The sequence below is a fragment of the Anoplopoma fimbria genome, chromosome 7 (genome assembly GCF_027596085.1).
Source record: "Anoplopoma fimbria isolate UVic2021 breed Golden Eagle Sablefish chromosome 7, Afim_UVic_2022, whole genome shotgun sequence".
NCBI lineage: Eukaryota > Metazoa > Chordata > Actinopteri > Perciformes > Anoplopomatidae > Anoplopoma > Anoplopoma fimbria.
Genome location: NC_072455.1, coordinates 20,233,020 through 20,249,727, shown reverse-complemented (window position 1 = coordinate 20,249,727; position 16,708 = coordinate 20,233,020). Strand labels below are relative to the sequence as shown.

At 42.0% G+C, this 16,708-nt stretch overlaps 1 protein-coding gene across 1 annotated transcript in view; it reads right to left on the bottom strand.

The window, feature by feature from the left end:
* Positions 1 to 16,708, bottom strand: part of arap2 (ArfGAP with RhoGAP domain, ankyrin repeat and PH domain 2) — a 109,488-nt gene that overhangs the window by 65,281 nt on the left and 27,499 nt on the right. Inside the window, 4 exon segments of the mRNA XM_054601561.1 lie at positions 819 to 1,018; positions 7,327 to 7,433; positions 14,711 to 14,858; positions 14,860 to 14,902. Coding sequence (XP_054457536.1) covers positions 819 to 1,018; positions 7,327 to 7,433; positions 14,711 to 14,858; positions 14,860 to 14,902 — 498 coding nt within the window.

Here is a 16,708-nt window from a genome sequence, read left to right as displayed (position 1 = left end):
GGAGAACAGAGTTTCAAGTATTAAATTATGAACACACACAATTAACTTCTCAATTTGTCCTATAATTAGTGGCAAATTAGTGCAACTTTTTTTTTCCAGGAAATAATTAGAAAACTACTGACTTAAAAAATAAATGGTGTCTTGTTTTCCATCTGGCAAAACCCCTCGGATTTATCCTGCAACAACTCGTGGGTCTTAAAACTTAAAATATAAGAGATGTTTAAACAGCAGTGAAGTAACGGAACATTGTCTATCTGTGATCCATTTGGATAGCCTCCTCACGGTGCGGCACGCATGTGAATCACTGAGTAATTAAATAAGTAAATGATAATATTATCATGATGCTTTCAAACTGTAATTTTGTAAAATGTAGTTTTGGCGAGAAACTTAAATAAATCCAGTTGTTTGATGGAGATATTTGTACATTATTTAATAGAGAGGGAATTATGACCAGTTTAACTTCTAGGCAGCTTATAATAATAGTAATAATAATAATAATAATAATTTTTTTTTTGTTCAATAAAATAAAAATAAAAATAATAATGCTGTATCGAACCAAAACAACAAAAAGGATCTACATCAGCCAGTATTGGTCACTAACAATTGGCAAGATCCGATCCGTGACTCATATCCGTGATCGATCGGAAACTGGGAGTTTTATGATCCTTTTCACCCTTAACATGTGTGTGGGTTTTTTTAAGTCCACTCTAAGTACAGTATGTTGTTTCTCAGTGAGTACGCCTTCATCCAGCATGTGTCTGTCAGCCCGAGACATTATAAGGAAGCCAAGAATAAAGCAGTGCACGTGTGACCCTTACCTGCACACTTTTTACAGACGACCACGCCCAGATTGACGGACGCCCACTCCGGCCGCAGGGCGCGACAGTCGGCGCAGCTCCCGTTGGCCTCGTTGAACCAGATCTTCTCTGCCACTTCGTAGTCGGAGAGTGTCTCAGCAATCGATTCCTGGACCGCTTCAATCCACTCCTCCTTCTCCCGTTCTGACTCGGCCGTGAAGCTGCAACAATTGATTTTTTGCCCCCCATCCCAACACATGCCTCACAGTTATTGATTTGATTTGAGGGAGCAATTAAACAGCATAGTATCGCTTGGCAGGGTTACGGGGGGGAGGGGGTGCAGTATTTGGAGTAGTTTTGGGGAGTCGCTGAGTGTGTATGTCTGTGTGTGACTGCAATAGATTTGGTGAAATTGATAGGGGAGTGGGAAGGGGGGCGACGGGGCAGGTAAATCAATCTATCTCACCTTGCACCACCAAAATCTATAAAGTGCTGATGCAGGACACTTTTTTTTTTTTTTTTTTCCAGGATATTATTTCTATATTAGACTTAGGAAAGTTGAGAAATGGTGATGGAAATAGACTATCAACCTAACACATTCCCAGCTTCAATATACATAAAATAATCACGTTCAAACATTCTTGTACCATCAGGACTTGTATTAAGAGCGCTGACAATTTTAAAATGAAAAATGACAAGAAAAAATTAAAAGTAAAGCACCGAGATAAGCTTGCAGATGTAGGTGATTCTGCTTCTCCTGTTGATATGGGCGCATTGACGGACTTATAGTGCCTGAGTCTGTGCTTCACTTTAATGTCAGAAATGACACTATAAAGCTTTAATTATGTTGCCGTTATTGCCCTAATTAAGGGAAAATCTTAATGTAAATTTTACGGCCTGGACAAAAGGACAAGTTAACATGTACTGTTGTGGTCTCACACTAATAATTGCAGCGGGTTAATAATTAGATTTTGAAGTGATACAATATGCCGTTTCCAAATTTGCATGAATTGTCGCTGCATGAAATGGTGGAAATCCAACTTGTTCATAATAACAGAGGTTACTTTGTGTGAGGATAATTTAAGGTGAAAATGTTTAAAATAATTTAATACATGGGGATGCATTGTTAGGCGTAATGATATGTTATTTCTTCCAGCTGCTCTGCTGTCACAGCAATGCACATGTTCTAATTAAAGTGATGCAACCAGGGAGGTTAAACCAGTATCCATTCCATATGAACTAAATATGCACACAGCACACACATCCAGTGAATGCCTGAACTGTCATAGCTCCCTAATTGGGATTATTTCAGGACACTCTCGTTCACCTGTCTCTAAATCCATCCATGCACAAACACACACACACACACACACACACACACACACAAGCACATACAGAGAGGAAGGACGGAATATGTCCATTACTGTCAAACAAGCACTTATAAAGATACTTATTTATAGAAGATGATGTGTGGATTAATTGTATAAGTGTCTCTAACAAGCAATCTGCGTGCATGTGTCAATTTAAAAGGTGCAAGATTTGGAAGATTTTGGTTTGCCTCTCAACATGTCTCAACATGTAGATGGCGGTAACCAGTGGGACACACTCACATGCACTCACATGCACACTAACATGCACTAAAAGCACAAACAGTCGAGCCGGATATGACAACGAAGCAAGGAGAAGTTCAGATAACAACAACACTTCATTCTCTGCTCGGTTAGACATGACTCCACTATATCTTGACTTATCAAGTAGTCGTTTGCTGCTATTAAAATGTTCCGAATGTTAAATGCAGCTCCTTTAAGTGAGAGTGAGGATAAGAGACGAAGACAGACAGAGAGATCGACAGAGATATAAAATAGTTAGGACGAAAAAAAAAAAAAAAAAAAAACAAGAGAGAGAGGGAGTCCTAGCTTGACTGGAAGAAGCACTCTGAAAGCAGAAATGGGACCACTGGTCTCCATGGCAACCTGGCAGCCTGAGTAAAGTAAGACAGAGGATTTGGGGGGGTCTGGGGGGGAGGAGACGATGGGGTTAGGAAACTTTTGCCCGAAGCAGAGGATGTGCGCCAGGCCAGCCTCACCAGGTAACCCAGCGAAAGATCGATAGGTTGATTGGGTTCAGCCGGTCTGTGCACACCGGCCTCTGCCCGGGAACCGACCGTCTGAAGGGATGACTGCTCACATCGTCTGCTGAACTACAACACGGCCTCCAAAAGCACAAAGGAGCAAAGGGAGGAAGCAGCCAGCACCAGAGCATGTGGTGGTCCCCGAGTCACAGGGCGTTATTTATGAAGGGAAGGCTGGTCTCAGGTCAGGCCGCTAAATTAACTACAGCTTTAAGGACAACAGGTGGCAAAGAGGAAAATTAAAAAAAAAAACAAAAGAAATATTAAAAAAAAGAAAGGTGGAGTAGAAGAAAAGATATTCTCTTACATCAGCAATAACACTGTTTGCAAGCTCTTCTTTTCACAAAAATGACAACTTTCAACCTCATGTATTGTTGAAATATGGAGTTGCCGGCCTCAGGCATCTATCAGCTCCTTCCCCGTCAAACACCACAATCAGAAGGCTCTCGTGTTTTTTCAAAGCCGTTTTGATATGATGTATTTTTTCACAGATACGAAGAACACATATCTATTGATTGTTTAAATGAATAGTTTACCAATTATAAACGCTTACTTAGAGGAGACTGTCTGTGCCATTAATAAAAGCCAGGAAATGCTTAGCTTAGCTTAGCATAAACACAAGTTAGCCTGGCTCTGACCCAATCATTTCATGGCCAGGTGCAGTGACCACATGGAGCCTTGTTGCTGCCGTGAGGTTGCCAGGCAACCAGGAAATCATTTCCCAAATGTTTAAAAAAGGATAATCGAACGTGACCTTCATGGTCTGGAGTTGTTAATACTGCACATTACAGACAGTTCCAGGGTTCCACATTCACTCAAGGATCTAGTATCAGTCCCCACTCATGAAATTACATTTTTTTTATTAATGTAAAATTACACTTGAATTTGGTAATCCAATCTTTGCTTTGCGGAAGCTTGAAGTTCTTTTTATAATTCTCAGATACAGTGAGCATGTCAGTTTTAAAAACAACTGCTACCCTTTATCCTTTACCCTGTTTAAGTCATGTATGCTCTGCTACTCTACATACTACATGTAATCAATTTCTTTTTCATGAATGCTGAATAGGCATACGGCTACTTTTGCATGCATGCATAATGACCATAATGGTAAGAGTTATTCCAATCCAGCTTTAAAAAATAAGTTACATAAATCTTTACGATAAAAAATATAGCCTTATTGTACAATGTCTTTATGACTCTGAAGGAACTTTCTAAATCCTGAGAAATTAGCCTGAAGATGTCATCAGGGGAATTTTGTTTTGGGATTGGAGACTAAAGGTTTATAACAGATACCCTGGTTGCATTAGGGGAAATGTAGGATCCAGAGTTTCAGGACATTGGCCCATTGTAGTGACTAAAGATCTGTGTATCTCAGCCTCTGTAGCTTTGATTCGGGCCAAAACCTTCGTTAGAGTGCAATACTCAACTGCTTAAGTACACCTTATCAGGATTGTGTTGCTCTTAAGCCAATTTCAGAGTTGTAAGTGAACACAGAGGAGTATAATAACTTAAAACCAAGATCGTTTTGTTTTCGTTAGCTTAGAATGAGTCCTTCATATCTCCATTTCCCAAGTATCCGAGAGCAGACAAACCTAACAAGGGCTCTGTAGAAGGCCTTTTATGTTTTTAAGTTAACAGAAGGCCAACGTAGTTCCCCAGCATGCTTGGAAAGGAAGGGGTGAGCAAAGGGGTATTCAGCTTGCCTTCAAATAATACTTCCATGTATATTTGTTGAAAGAGGTATTGGTAGCTCTAATCTTTCCTTCTGTACAGGGCCCTGGATCTAACCTTTAAATAATCTGCTGGGTGGGGGGGCTTTGGATGTCATCTTGTCCTGGACATGAGAAAGACACGCAATGGGCATAATCCTGTCCATACAAGCTGTGAAGAAAGTGATGGGCAAAATCCAGAGTCCATGGCAGAATTTGGTACTAAAAAGACTATTGCTGCTACTACTGTGATGTCTAACAAAGCAGTACAAATACAAATACAGCAGTTTTGTAGTTTTCTGCTGCCACCTTTATACAATGGAACTGAAGGAAAACAGTGTGTTCGTGCTGCTCAAATCTTTAGAAAATGAAATTTGAAAAACTAAACAGCAGCGCGTCCTTCAAAAACAATGCCCTTCCCACTCCAAAGACCTTGCCGAGCTTTCATAAGGAAATACTCTCTATGAGGTAAAAAAAATATTATATAATTATAATAGCAAACTGTCCACAGTTTTTCGATGCACACCAGATAAACACAAAACAAGCCAAACATGGATTTTCTCCGAAATGCCCTTGAGCTAGGCATTTATCTGCAGCTTTACTTTTGCAAAGGTGCTTTCTGTCTTTGCCTGTGCACTCCTTTCTGCCTCATTGTCATTCTCTCTACTCAAAAAAAATAAATAAATAAGTCTGCTGTTGCATCTAGCACAGCGGGCTGAACGCTGTGTCCATTTAACGGCAGCAAAAAACAATAGAAAAGCCAAAGTGAGTCTCCACAGCTTAAAGTGATTAGATGAGTTTCTCACTAATCCCCACCTTGAGCAGGTAGGAGAACGCTCCCAGGGCTACCAATCAGGGATCCCCTACCAATCGATTTGATCCCCACACACACACACACACACACACACACACACACACCACACACACACACACACACACACACACACACACACACACACACACAATAAAACCCTTTCAGCAATCACCTCATCAAAACAATTCGGGAGACCTGAGCTCATTTTAATTCCCCTTCTTTCTTTTTTTTTTTGTTCCACACAAAATGGCAATTATGTCCAGCGAATTAACGAAGCTGCCAACCGATGGGACCATTAGGGGAGCTGACACAAACAGATCGATCGGACATACAACAGACAGGTGGAGGAATGAGAGGGGGGAAAAAAAATCTTTACCCGAGGAAAAGGGAAAGGGTAAAAAAAGAAAGAGAGAATAGTGAACAAGAGTACACAAACAAACAAGGCGTGCTTTGTCCAGGCAACTGTGACGGTTGTATTCTAAATGGGCCATTAGAGCACAAACAAGCAGTGCGCTCATTGATCGGAGACCCTCAGGGACTGGAGTCACCTGAAAGGCTTCGCGCCCTACAGAGGCACAGATACCTGCATGGAGCAGCCACGGGAGATTGTACCCCAAAAAAAATCCTAATCGATAATTAGTGATTTTTGTACAGGACCCTGTTCTCAAGCGGCGTGTTTACTTTCTAGGAGCAGTCGGTTTTTGAAAGAGATTTGACAGGAGAACACAAGAGTGCTACTAAAATGCAGTCAATACCAGCTAATGAGAAGATTCTCGTTGTCTCATTAGAGCTGAGAGTCTTAACTTTGTGACACGCCGGCACCTAACTTTCACAATTTATAAATTGGTTTTAAGTGAAGGTGAATCTCACTGAATAATTGAAAAGAACAAACCGTGTTAGTAACTTTTTTTGTTTGCGAGAACGAGGTCACTTTAACACCTGTAGTTACAAAGTTGGCTTTTACTTTGTGGGTGAGTGTGTTTGTGTGTGTGTGTGTGTGTGTGTGTGTGTGTGTGTGTGTGTGTGTGTGTGTGTGTGTGTGTGTGTGTGTGTGTGTGTGTGTTCCACGTCACACCAACTTTACAGCACCTTGCAAACAAACCAGGAGCTGTTAATATAAAGTCACATGGACTTCCTGTGTTTTCTTTCTCGCACAGGCCCAGGCACGAACCGATGACCTTGAGTGTGACACGACACTGAACCAAGTGTCGGCAGACAAAGTTTTAAACTTTAAGTATTTTAAAGCCTTGAAAACAATCTGGTTTGAATTAATCCTCCAACTCTCCAGGTAAGAAGACAAAGCCCTGGTTCTTTTTGACAAGGCCAAACTGATAGGACTGTGTGAATATTCTTCAGTACCCCAAACTCTTATCGCATTATGAGACTCTTAATACCTTACATGTATAAGAACAGATTAACCGAAATGCTTGCCCTCGTCTTTTAGTTGTGAAAATGGATGCTTTACGAGATATGATTACTGAGATTAAAATACAGTATAGCATGAGGCTTAGTGTACGTGAAGGGCGTATTTACTAAACCGCATGGTTTAAATGAGATGATAATGAAGGGAGATATATTTAAGGAAGGAATATAAATGATCCTGCTGCTTCCTACTGTCAGATATTAAACAAATGTGGAGGTGTACTACAATGTCCACCTGTTGGATACATCAGTCTGAGGGATGTGCATTCAAGGAGAGATTCCTTCACTTAACATTCATCTTTTAGATGATGAAAAAGCTTTGTGTTCATGTAAGATAAAACAGAACGGGCACACTCTCCCACACACACACAATGAAAGACGCCATCATGTATCACACACATGTTAGCATGGATGGCTCTTTGTTGTGGAAGGAGTGGGCGAACCGAGACGTACCAGAAGTTCTTGAAGGGTGTGTTGATTTCAAAGCCCCTGCGGTCCATGTCTCTAATGTTGGCAGCAGTCAGTTCCACTTCAGCAATAGCCAGGCCCGCTTTATAGTCCTGGCAAACAAAAAACACAGAGATGGAGATTGATAGAATTAATATTCATCAATTGTCAGGCTGTTACAGTGCAGCCACTTCAAATGATCACATGTAATGTTCTTTTTGTCGTTACCAAAGTATTTTTATTTCGACGAGATAATCATTACTCATGTTCATATGTCTGAACCGTCAATAAAAAGCTTTCACCAGCAACCATTTAGCTTAGCCTAGCCTTTTTATGGAGGGTTACATGTCAAGACGGTTGCTTGGTAGCAAACGGTTGTTTTTAAACTTTGGTTTTGGTACGTATTAAAGAAACAAGATATCATGAGTTTGTGCAGAGTCAGAGGGTTATTGTTGATGGATTTTGTTACCGTTGGATAGTCAAGACAGTTGTTTCCCTGCCTAAGTTAAGCTAATGGAACTAGCCTCATGGTTTTGGCATCCATGTTCCCATCTAACTCTTGGAAAGAAAGCAAATAAGTGTGTTTCCCAAGAATATCAAACTACACCTGTAAAAGGTGCCTGTTAAGGTTAGTTTATCTGAGGTAACTGGGCGGACACCCTGTGGCAGACCCAGCATGGTAGCCCCCCAAGGAGGAGTTTGAGGAAGTAGAGAATACTTTTCTTGCTTTCTCCCTGCCTGAGCGGTTTTCTTCTCATCTTATCTTGGATTCAAGGATTAAAGGATCATTTATTGTCACTATGCAACACAGATGTGCACAACGAAATGCAGTTGTAGCCCACTACAGAAGGAAAACGTGCACTTTTTAAATTTGCATCGAGAGAAATGCAAACCGCAGCAACAAAACAATTCTCTGGGTAGATGATATGGTCAACATCGTAACATTAAAGCACCCACATAAGAGGAAATGTATTCCTAAAGGGCCATGAAAATGTTAGGGTCCTTCTCCAGCTGCTTTTTTGTGCAAATTAGAGACACCTCCTAATAAGGTGGGATCAACAGTTTGCCTCGTCTCAACATTCATGGGGCTTGAATCTCATTTGGTCTAATTAAAACTAGCAAACACCAATAAAAAACATCCTCAGCCTGTGCTGCCCTGTTTCTTGCTTTACTGCCGTGTTTGTTTTAAGGAAATGTCAACGGACATAGAGTTCTACGCGGAAGAGAAAATCGTTTGTGACGGACCAATAACGCACCAAACGTTCGTCAGCCTTTTCCCCTCCTTCTCTCCGATGACGCACAGGCCGAGCTTGTGCGTGATATGTTTGCGTGTGTGTGTTGCAGAGAGACAGAGAGAGAACCTAGTGTGTGTTTGTGTATACCTGTGTGAAACAGCAAAGCTCTGCGAAAGGGAACAGGTGCCTCTGGGTAATCCAAAGCAACCCAAGCTTTCAGCCTCAATGTTTTGTGAGGCCCACTTTCAGAAATAGGAGTTAGATGCAGAGGCACCGTTTTTATAAGCTCCAATGTAACTCTGCATCGCATCGCAGCGCACCCCCCTGCCCCTTCTCCACTTCACCCTCAGCACTCACAGCAGTTTAGACCATTTTCCATAGCCTAGAGCTCTGAGCTGAGACGGAAAAACAGACAGGAAGACAGAAGAAGTGCACCTACGCCCACGCACGTATAGGCACAACATCAAACTAGAGCAACAAATAAAAAAGAAACACAGGGGCGTCCAACATTACACTACTGAGAAACACGCAGACAAAGCCAAAAACGTGAGTCAAAAGACGAGGGAGAGAAAGACGGCGAGAGCACAAAGCAGAGGAAAGGAGGGGGAACGTATAAGTGGAAGAAGGTGCTGGTAATCCTCACGGAGAGTGGGTGAGACGAGCAAAGGGGTCGGCTGACTAGTTGAGAAAGCGAGTGTGCTTGTGGAAAGAGTCGGAGCAAAAAGAAAACATGGAGATGCGCCAGTACTCATGAACAGCGAAATTAAAAAGTACTGCCTTAGCGGGGAGCGCTAAATGATGCCACGCTGTGCCAGCTATTAGAGCATGTGTGTTTTTTCTGTGCTAACTGTTCTTCAACAACAAAACAATTTGCACTAATTACACCAAACAAAGAGAAGAAAATGAATGACACCATCTTTGTTGATTAGGCGCTTTCTTGGAATTACATGGCCTCGCAGAGGAAAGAGACATATGTGTGTTCGTTTAAGTATGTGGGGGGGAGAACGCTGCCATGTCTCAGAATTCTTCAACTAATTAGCTACAAACTTCTCAGTGTAGCCAAATTGTGCAGATTGCACCACAAGGAAGTCACTGTCATATTCGCATGCTGCAGGATTCCAAACCTGATCTTTCAGTATTGTGTGGGTTGGATCAATTGGGGCTAATGTCGTCAAAATTTTCATATGACCGTCATTAGCCCCAATTACAACTCCTTCAAAGTAATTTAGAAGACTTTGAGGGAAAAACTCACACACTTATTCTCCTTTCCTCACACTTTTTCTATGATATTGAGACGGAGCGAGCGGAATGGAAACACAGCGGCAGGCTGGTGTGGACATCCTATGAAGCATCATGGGTAATTAAGGCACTGTCAGCTCAGAAAACGGTCACATAAGAGATGGACGGGGAAAGATAAAGGAAAGGAGCAGGAGAGCGTGAGCGTGAGCGAGACAAGTGAATTCACTTCATGGCCGGGTCCTAATTGAGCTAAAAGTTTTGATGTGAGGGGCTCGGAGGCAGCGGAAACTTGCCTTCTCTATCCTATCAATTATAACTACGAACAGTCATTGCTCTTTTACATTCAGTGTGTTCCAAGGTTTGGAGATGCGTGACGCGATAATGAGAGTTTCAAGGCTTCGATCAAAGCGCATTATCGCTCAGTTCAGCAGAGTAATGTCATTTAAAACACAGAGAGAATAAAAGCTTTCCACGTATTACTGTATAGATGTTCAATTTAATGTCGGAAGGGCATATGGAGGGAGAAACGCATCTGTGCCGTATGTAGTGGATGCATGTGCATGAGAGTGTGCGTGGCGGAGCTGAGAGGGCAAAGCAGTCACCTATACCTAATGACCCTCATCCCTCTCAGGCAGCCAATTAGAGCGCTGGGTGTTAGCGGCCGTCCAGCCCTCGCCACTCGTTACCTACCCAATATGTGCCGTGGCCTCCTGCCCTCTCCAATTAATTCACCAAGGATGGAGGGGAAGGAGGGATGGAGCGAGGAAAGGGAAGGCATTAGAGGTAAAAATAACTCACCCAATTACAACAGCCAAGAGGTAGGTGGCAATAGCGGGCGCTTATGGGGAAAGACGGGGGGGAAAAAAGCCCGAAGGGGCATGTTGGTAGGCATGCATGGTTTTATGCACTTTTTATTAAAATATTATATACTAAACATTTTTAAGAAAGGAGGAATCCATCAACTCAAATCACGAGAGCTAATTGTGGGGGAAATAGGATTACTAAATCAATAACCTTAACCTGGTAGGTGTTGAGCAAAGGCCTACTCTGAATACTCATGCAAGCAATTATAATTTCTTTCAAAGTTTTTCACCTTATAGTGCGACTCAGACACTCCACAGTGCCGTGCTGCTCTAAAAGAAGCCAGACAAGTAAAGTCGACCTCGATTTCTATCGCCAATTCCGTGTCCACTCAACCGCTCGAGATGCTCTAAAAGCATGCGGGCCAAAAATCGTCTCGCAGAGGGGTAGGTGAATTTAAAAGAGCACATACTCAATGGAGACAAAAAGACTTTTGATTATTTTGAACATGAAACAGTGAGACAGAGGTCAAGGAAAGCAAAGAGCTACAGATGATGATGATAAAGGATAAAAAGAGAAGTGGAAGTAGACAAATAATAGGATTGAATATGAGGCGAAAAAAAAGAGGAACAGAAAGAAGCAAGTGATGAATGCACTAATAGTTAACTTAAAATCTGAGTTCAATATTTCAGGTTAATACAAAATATTTTTTACACTGGAGCCAGGGTAAAAAAAAAAAAAAGTTGGTCCGACATTTCAATATGACTTTAGCTGAGTTTGAGTCGATTTGGCAAAATAAAAAAAAGGTCTTGCGGGTCAACCTGGCTGGATCTTAGCATGAATCACACACTTGTTTGTATAAAACTTTGTAAATCTGATTTGATATTCAAATATCCACTAATCTCAGTCAATTACTTTTCTTAAGAGCTGCAGGAGGCCAACTCCTTTCTTCGTAAAGTACCAAAAAAAAGGAATTTGCTTTGTTCTGCACACACTGCAAGAGTACATTTTTGGTCACACACGATAGGATTGTGATGGCCAAATACAAGTGGTGGCTACATATGGGAAGAAGCACCTCCAGACCAACAAGCAGAGCTTTCAACCTGCAACCTGTACAGCTGCTCTTATTTGAAAATTGGACTATAATAAGACTGTTATATACTAAATGCTAAAATAACTGTCCCCAATCCTTATGAAAACGCCTACGGTGCATGGAAAAAGTGCATACACGTACGGTTCATTTTTTTTTGGTTCGAAAATACGGTCACCCTACGAAATACAGCAGGTGAGATATTATTCCGCCTATGTTCATGGGTGAACAAAAAACATCACACTCACCACATAGGGTAGAAATACCAAGAGTGTTTCAAATAAGGTGAATATCTTTGAGTTGGCTCAGGTAAGCGAAAAAGAAACCGAGCTCATTACAAGGAGGAGAAAGCCTTGGTGAAACGAGACTCAGTGAGTGTCACAAATACTACAAAACGGCCTTGCAGTCTTGGGATGATGTTAATTGATACAAAGAAGATCTTGAGAGGAGCGAATGAGAGAGAGAGAGAGAGAGAGATTTAATTAAAGTGGAGATTAATTAAATCCTCCGTCTCTCTGTTATTGTATACTCGGAATACCTTTCCCACCAGAGACGGCTCTCGTGTATGTGTAACTTGTAGCTAAGTAGGAACGAGAGGGAGCGGGAATAGATATCTTGCAAGGTTTTTTTTTGGTTTCCACTGGGTTCAACCTAGCTGGTAGGAAGCCGACAGCAAGAACTACGAACATCCGACGATCAATCAATCCCTCGGCTACCGGAGTGAACATACGCCAGGAAACGCTTGTGATGTATGACATGATAAGACATGAAACAAGTTGCTCTGGTTGTACTGATATGCCTACGCAGGCCATGGCAGGGAGATCACTCTCAGAGTAATCATGTATGTGTGTGTGTGTGTATGTGCGTGTGAAACACTTTGCGCACCATCTGACTTTCTTTACCTTGGTGTTTAAATGACCTTAAACACCGCTTCATTACAGGGGCTTACGGCCCGTGAGAGATGGGGTAGGGGGTGGTGAAGGAGGAGCCGAGGAGGATGATGTTTCCAATAGCTCGTTCATCATGTTAGATTAAATACTCCACTCCACTGAACTTGAACGGGGCGACAGTCTGCCTCCCTCGCCGCGCTCCTGCTCTCCATCACTCCAACACAAACCACCGATGTTCATTTCTCACTCATGCGACCTCTGCACCTCCACCCTTTTTTTTTTTTCCCCACTTCATCTTTTCTACGCGTAGCTCTTTGTTTCCCCACTCTTCTTCTCTTGTCTTTCAATTGCAGCCTCCCTTCCTCTCTCCCTGCAAATTTTTTTTTTTAAAAAGCACTGCCGCCGCCGCCGCTGCATTTATGCCGGGGATTTAACTCGTAAGATGAAATAATACAATTAATTTGTCCTCTCTCTGATTCTCTCCTCCACTCCGCTTCTCCTGCTGTCTCGGATCAAGGAAGTGGAAATGTGCTGACATGGAGTGATACCCAAAAGAGAATTCTAACACAGATGTTTGTTCATGCTAATGAGGAAAATAATGAAAGGCAAACAACAAAACTACAAGATGGAGAGAATTGAAATGAGAGCCAAGGAGGAACGCAGATGAGTGGAGCGTGAGGAGCATTATCAAATATGCGCGAGGCACTTTAAGGAATAGTACCACTGCGTTTGATATCTTACCATCTCAGATAGGATATCTGGCTGCCGGGACAGGAGTCGGCAGAGAACAGACTCTCTGTACATGAGCGAGGACTATCGGGGCTTAATTGGACTCCCATCAAATAAGATAGACTTAAGAGAAACTATGAGTAAGTGAAAACTCATCTCTTCTTCATTTTGCGGTTAAAAGTGTTACAAAAAACTAAGTAGGGTACATAAATGACTGCTCACTTTTTGGGCCCTTTGTTGAACAAGTGCAAAGCCCTATGAGTAACCAGTGTTGGTAATATGGCAAAAGGGGATGGACCCAAATGCAGGTAGGCATGGGGAGGAGAAAGATAATCAACCGTGATATAAATAAGTCCAACATAAAACTGACATGCAGGTGAGTACATAAGGAGTGACAGAAAATCCAAGACCCAAAAAATCGACCAGGTAAATCAAGACTTGCAGAAGGGATCAGAATGTAGCAGGAACATGGCAGACATAGCAGAAGAACCAGCACAGAGAAAGGGGAACAAAGGGTTTAAATACAGTGAGGAGGTATATGTGATTAGATACAGGTGGATTCAATAGGGGGGCGGGGCAGACAATTACAAAGGCGGGGGAAAAAAGATAAAGGCAGGAAGTGAAGCAAAGTGAACATGGGACACAAGAGGCAGGGAACTTGAAAATAAAACAGGAAACAAACTAAACCAAAACCAAGATCGTGACAAATTTGAAATGTTATAGATTACTGGCTACCCACGTAGAAAAAGTAATAAGCAATTTGTAATTCAATAACAGAATGCCTTTACATGTAGCTAGTTATTCCCCAACACTGTAGGTGAGGATGCTAATATGCTTGTCGAAGGGGAAGTCTGCTGATTTATAGTCATGAATAAGAATCAGTGTTTTTGGAGATTGACCTTAAAGAACCTAAAAATGGTCACCGTCTTGGAGAGAAGCCTCAACTAAAATCCACATTATGCAGACATACATTTGTATGAGCTGGGCAGTGGGGGACAGTACATTTATTCGTCCAAATCCGGAGAAAAAAAATAATAAATCAGATTTTTTTTGTTATTGATCCACAATTTCAGCTTCTTTCCCCAAATATTTTCAAGCTGACTGGTCTTAGTTGAACTTGCGCAACTATGTTTATAAGTTTGCCCCACCCCGTCATTCCTCTGCGCTATCATTGGCTTGTACCCGCCAAAATTAGAGCATAATATATCCCAGGACCCTCAAGCATTTTCAACACATATATATTTACTTTTCCGCATTACACATTCACGAAGATCTCCATATCCTTCCTGGAACATCCCCCATCTCTGCCTCATGCTCTTCAAACAGGCTGCGATTATTATCTTTTTTTTTTTCAAACAGGAAGCTGTCATCCTGTAGAGAGGAAGTCCCGGCGGTGTTGGAAATACCTGTTCTGTTTTGCAGAGTCTGACTTTACTCCCCGCCAGGGACACCAGCACTCTGCCTTTGTAACCGCGGAGCTCCAGCAAGCCTCGCTTGTTTGTGGAGGAGGGGTGGGAGAGGCTGTCGGAGCGCTTCTGGGAGCCGCAGGCGGGGGCGCGTGGCCGTCTGAAGAGTTTCCATCCACTCCTGGCGCTCCCCTGTGGACGACACGCATGAGTGAGAGACAGACACTGAAGAAAAAGAGAGAGGTGTGAGTGTGTGAAAGAGAGAGAGAGAGAGAGAGGAAGAAATACAAGAAGAGCCAGAGAGAGAACAAGACAACGAGAGATCAGGGCATCTTAAAGTCTTTGAATCATCGTGTTAATTCATCACTTTAACATCCCTTCTGTGAGTTACCCGGGCTCGTTGGCTACTAAACCTCCGTTGCATACTGATAGAGAAAAATTCCAGTCTAAAAGTTAAGGAATTGCAGCACAGGATGAGCTGCGATTGGTGAAAATGAACTCAGCCCCTGGAAATAAAAAAAGAATATCTTTGCAAAGCTGAAAAAGTGCAAAGTCTAGCACTGGAGATAGAGATAGTGGTTACTCTGAGAGATTTGCAAACCCTAAAGCAAGATGTGGCCAGGGTCATTTTGAGTCAAACACAGCACCTAATTAAAATATAAAATCAAATAAAAATATAGCTTCTAATGAGACACTGCTAAATTTCTGCAAATCCACTCATTTGTCTCAACCACCGGAAAACATCAAGGAAGGCACAGAAATGCATTTCGGAGTATCACTTTGATTTAATGAAAATGTGTCACTGTCTGTTCTCGGCTAAGCCCAGCAACCTTTAGCTACAGAGGCTCCGCCTGTCAGGCTTTACGTTCTCACACAGCATGTGCAGTTTACAATGACAATGGTGGCATCATTCGCAATTTTTTTAAACAACGGATTTGTTGAATTTTGACAGACGTAGACAGCAGGGCTCTCGTATCGATTATGCCGACTGAAAGGACATGTCGCCGGGAGATTTGTACCAGCTGAAGCTAGCAAGTTAGCTATGTGCATTGGTTGAAAACACTGCCATTTTTATCATTTTTATCATTTCCAGTTTACTCACAACCAAACCTTTTTTAATGGAATCCTAAATATGCACTTTATGGCTTTATACATGATATCATGCAAACATGTTGAGGCTAAAGCTGAATGTTGAAGGCACAAAGTCAGCATCATCACCAGTTGATGATCGATGTAAAGGACAACAGAAGCCGTTGCAGTTTAGAGCTCGTACCAAACTTATGATAAGGAAAAAAAAAATGTTCTCACATAACCCGTTTGGCTGCTTAACCTACATACTTCAAACACTTTGTATTTACTTTTAACATTACCATAGAAAAAGGGTTTTAGGAAAACCAAAACAATGCGTGAGGGAAAATGTAATGTTACTAAGGGTAAGGAGTTGGCTGCAGTAGCGTTGTGAAACAGGCTCAAGGGTAACCTGATTTAGCTCCATGTTTTTTGGCTTTGGACCACCATTCAAACAGTTTATATACAGTTTAGTAATGCTACTATAACCCCATGCATATGCAGAAATCCAAAGCATGACAGGCCTGCAGTGCCTGGTTACAGTTTCAAAAATATTATTTGAGAATCTCTGTTTGGTAGAAGGTTCACACATACACACACACACAGATAGACATTTGTTGCATTCAAAAAACATTTGTCCTTGAACACAACAACACCGACTCTCTGACTTATTTGTGAATTACCCTGGATTACCTCACAGCAGAATGGCTCTGCTACAAGGCGATGCATCGTGTATCGTCCAGGGTTTACATTCAAACGATGTAAACTCAAAAGGCCTCTCAGATTCCTCTGCAACTTTTCAGATGGACATAAAAGACGACATGAAACCGACGCCGCGAAAAGCCCCGTTCCCCCGACCGCCCAAGACACTGCACTATCAAAGCGGGCAAAGTGGAAAGACAAGATATACCAAAGGATTGTAAACACACA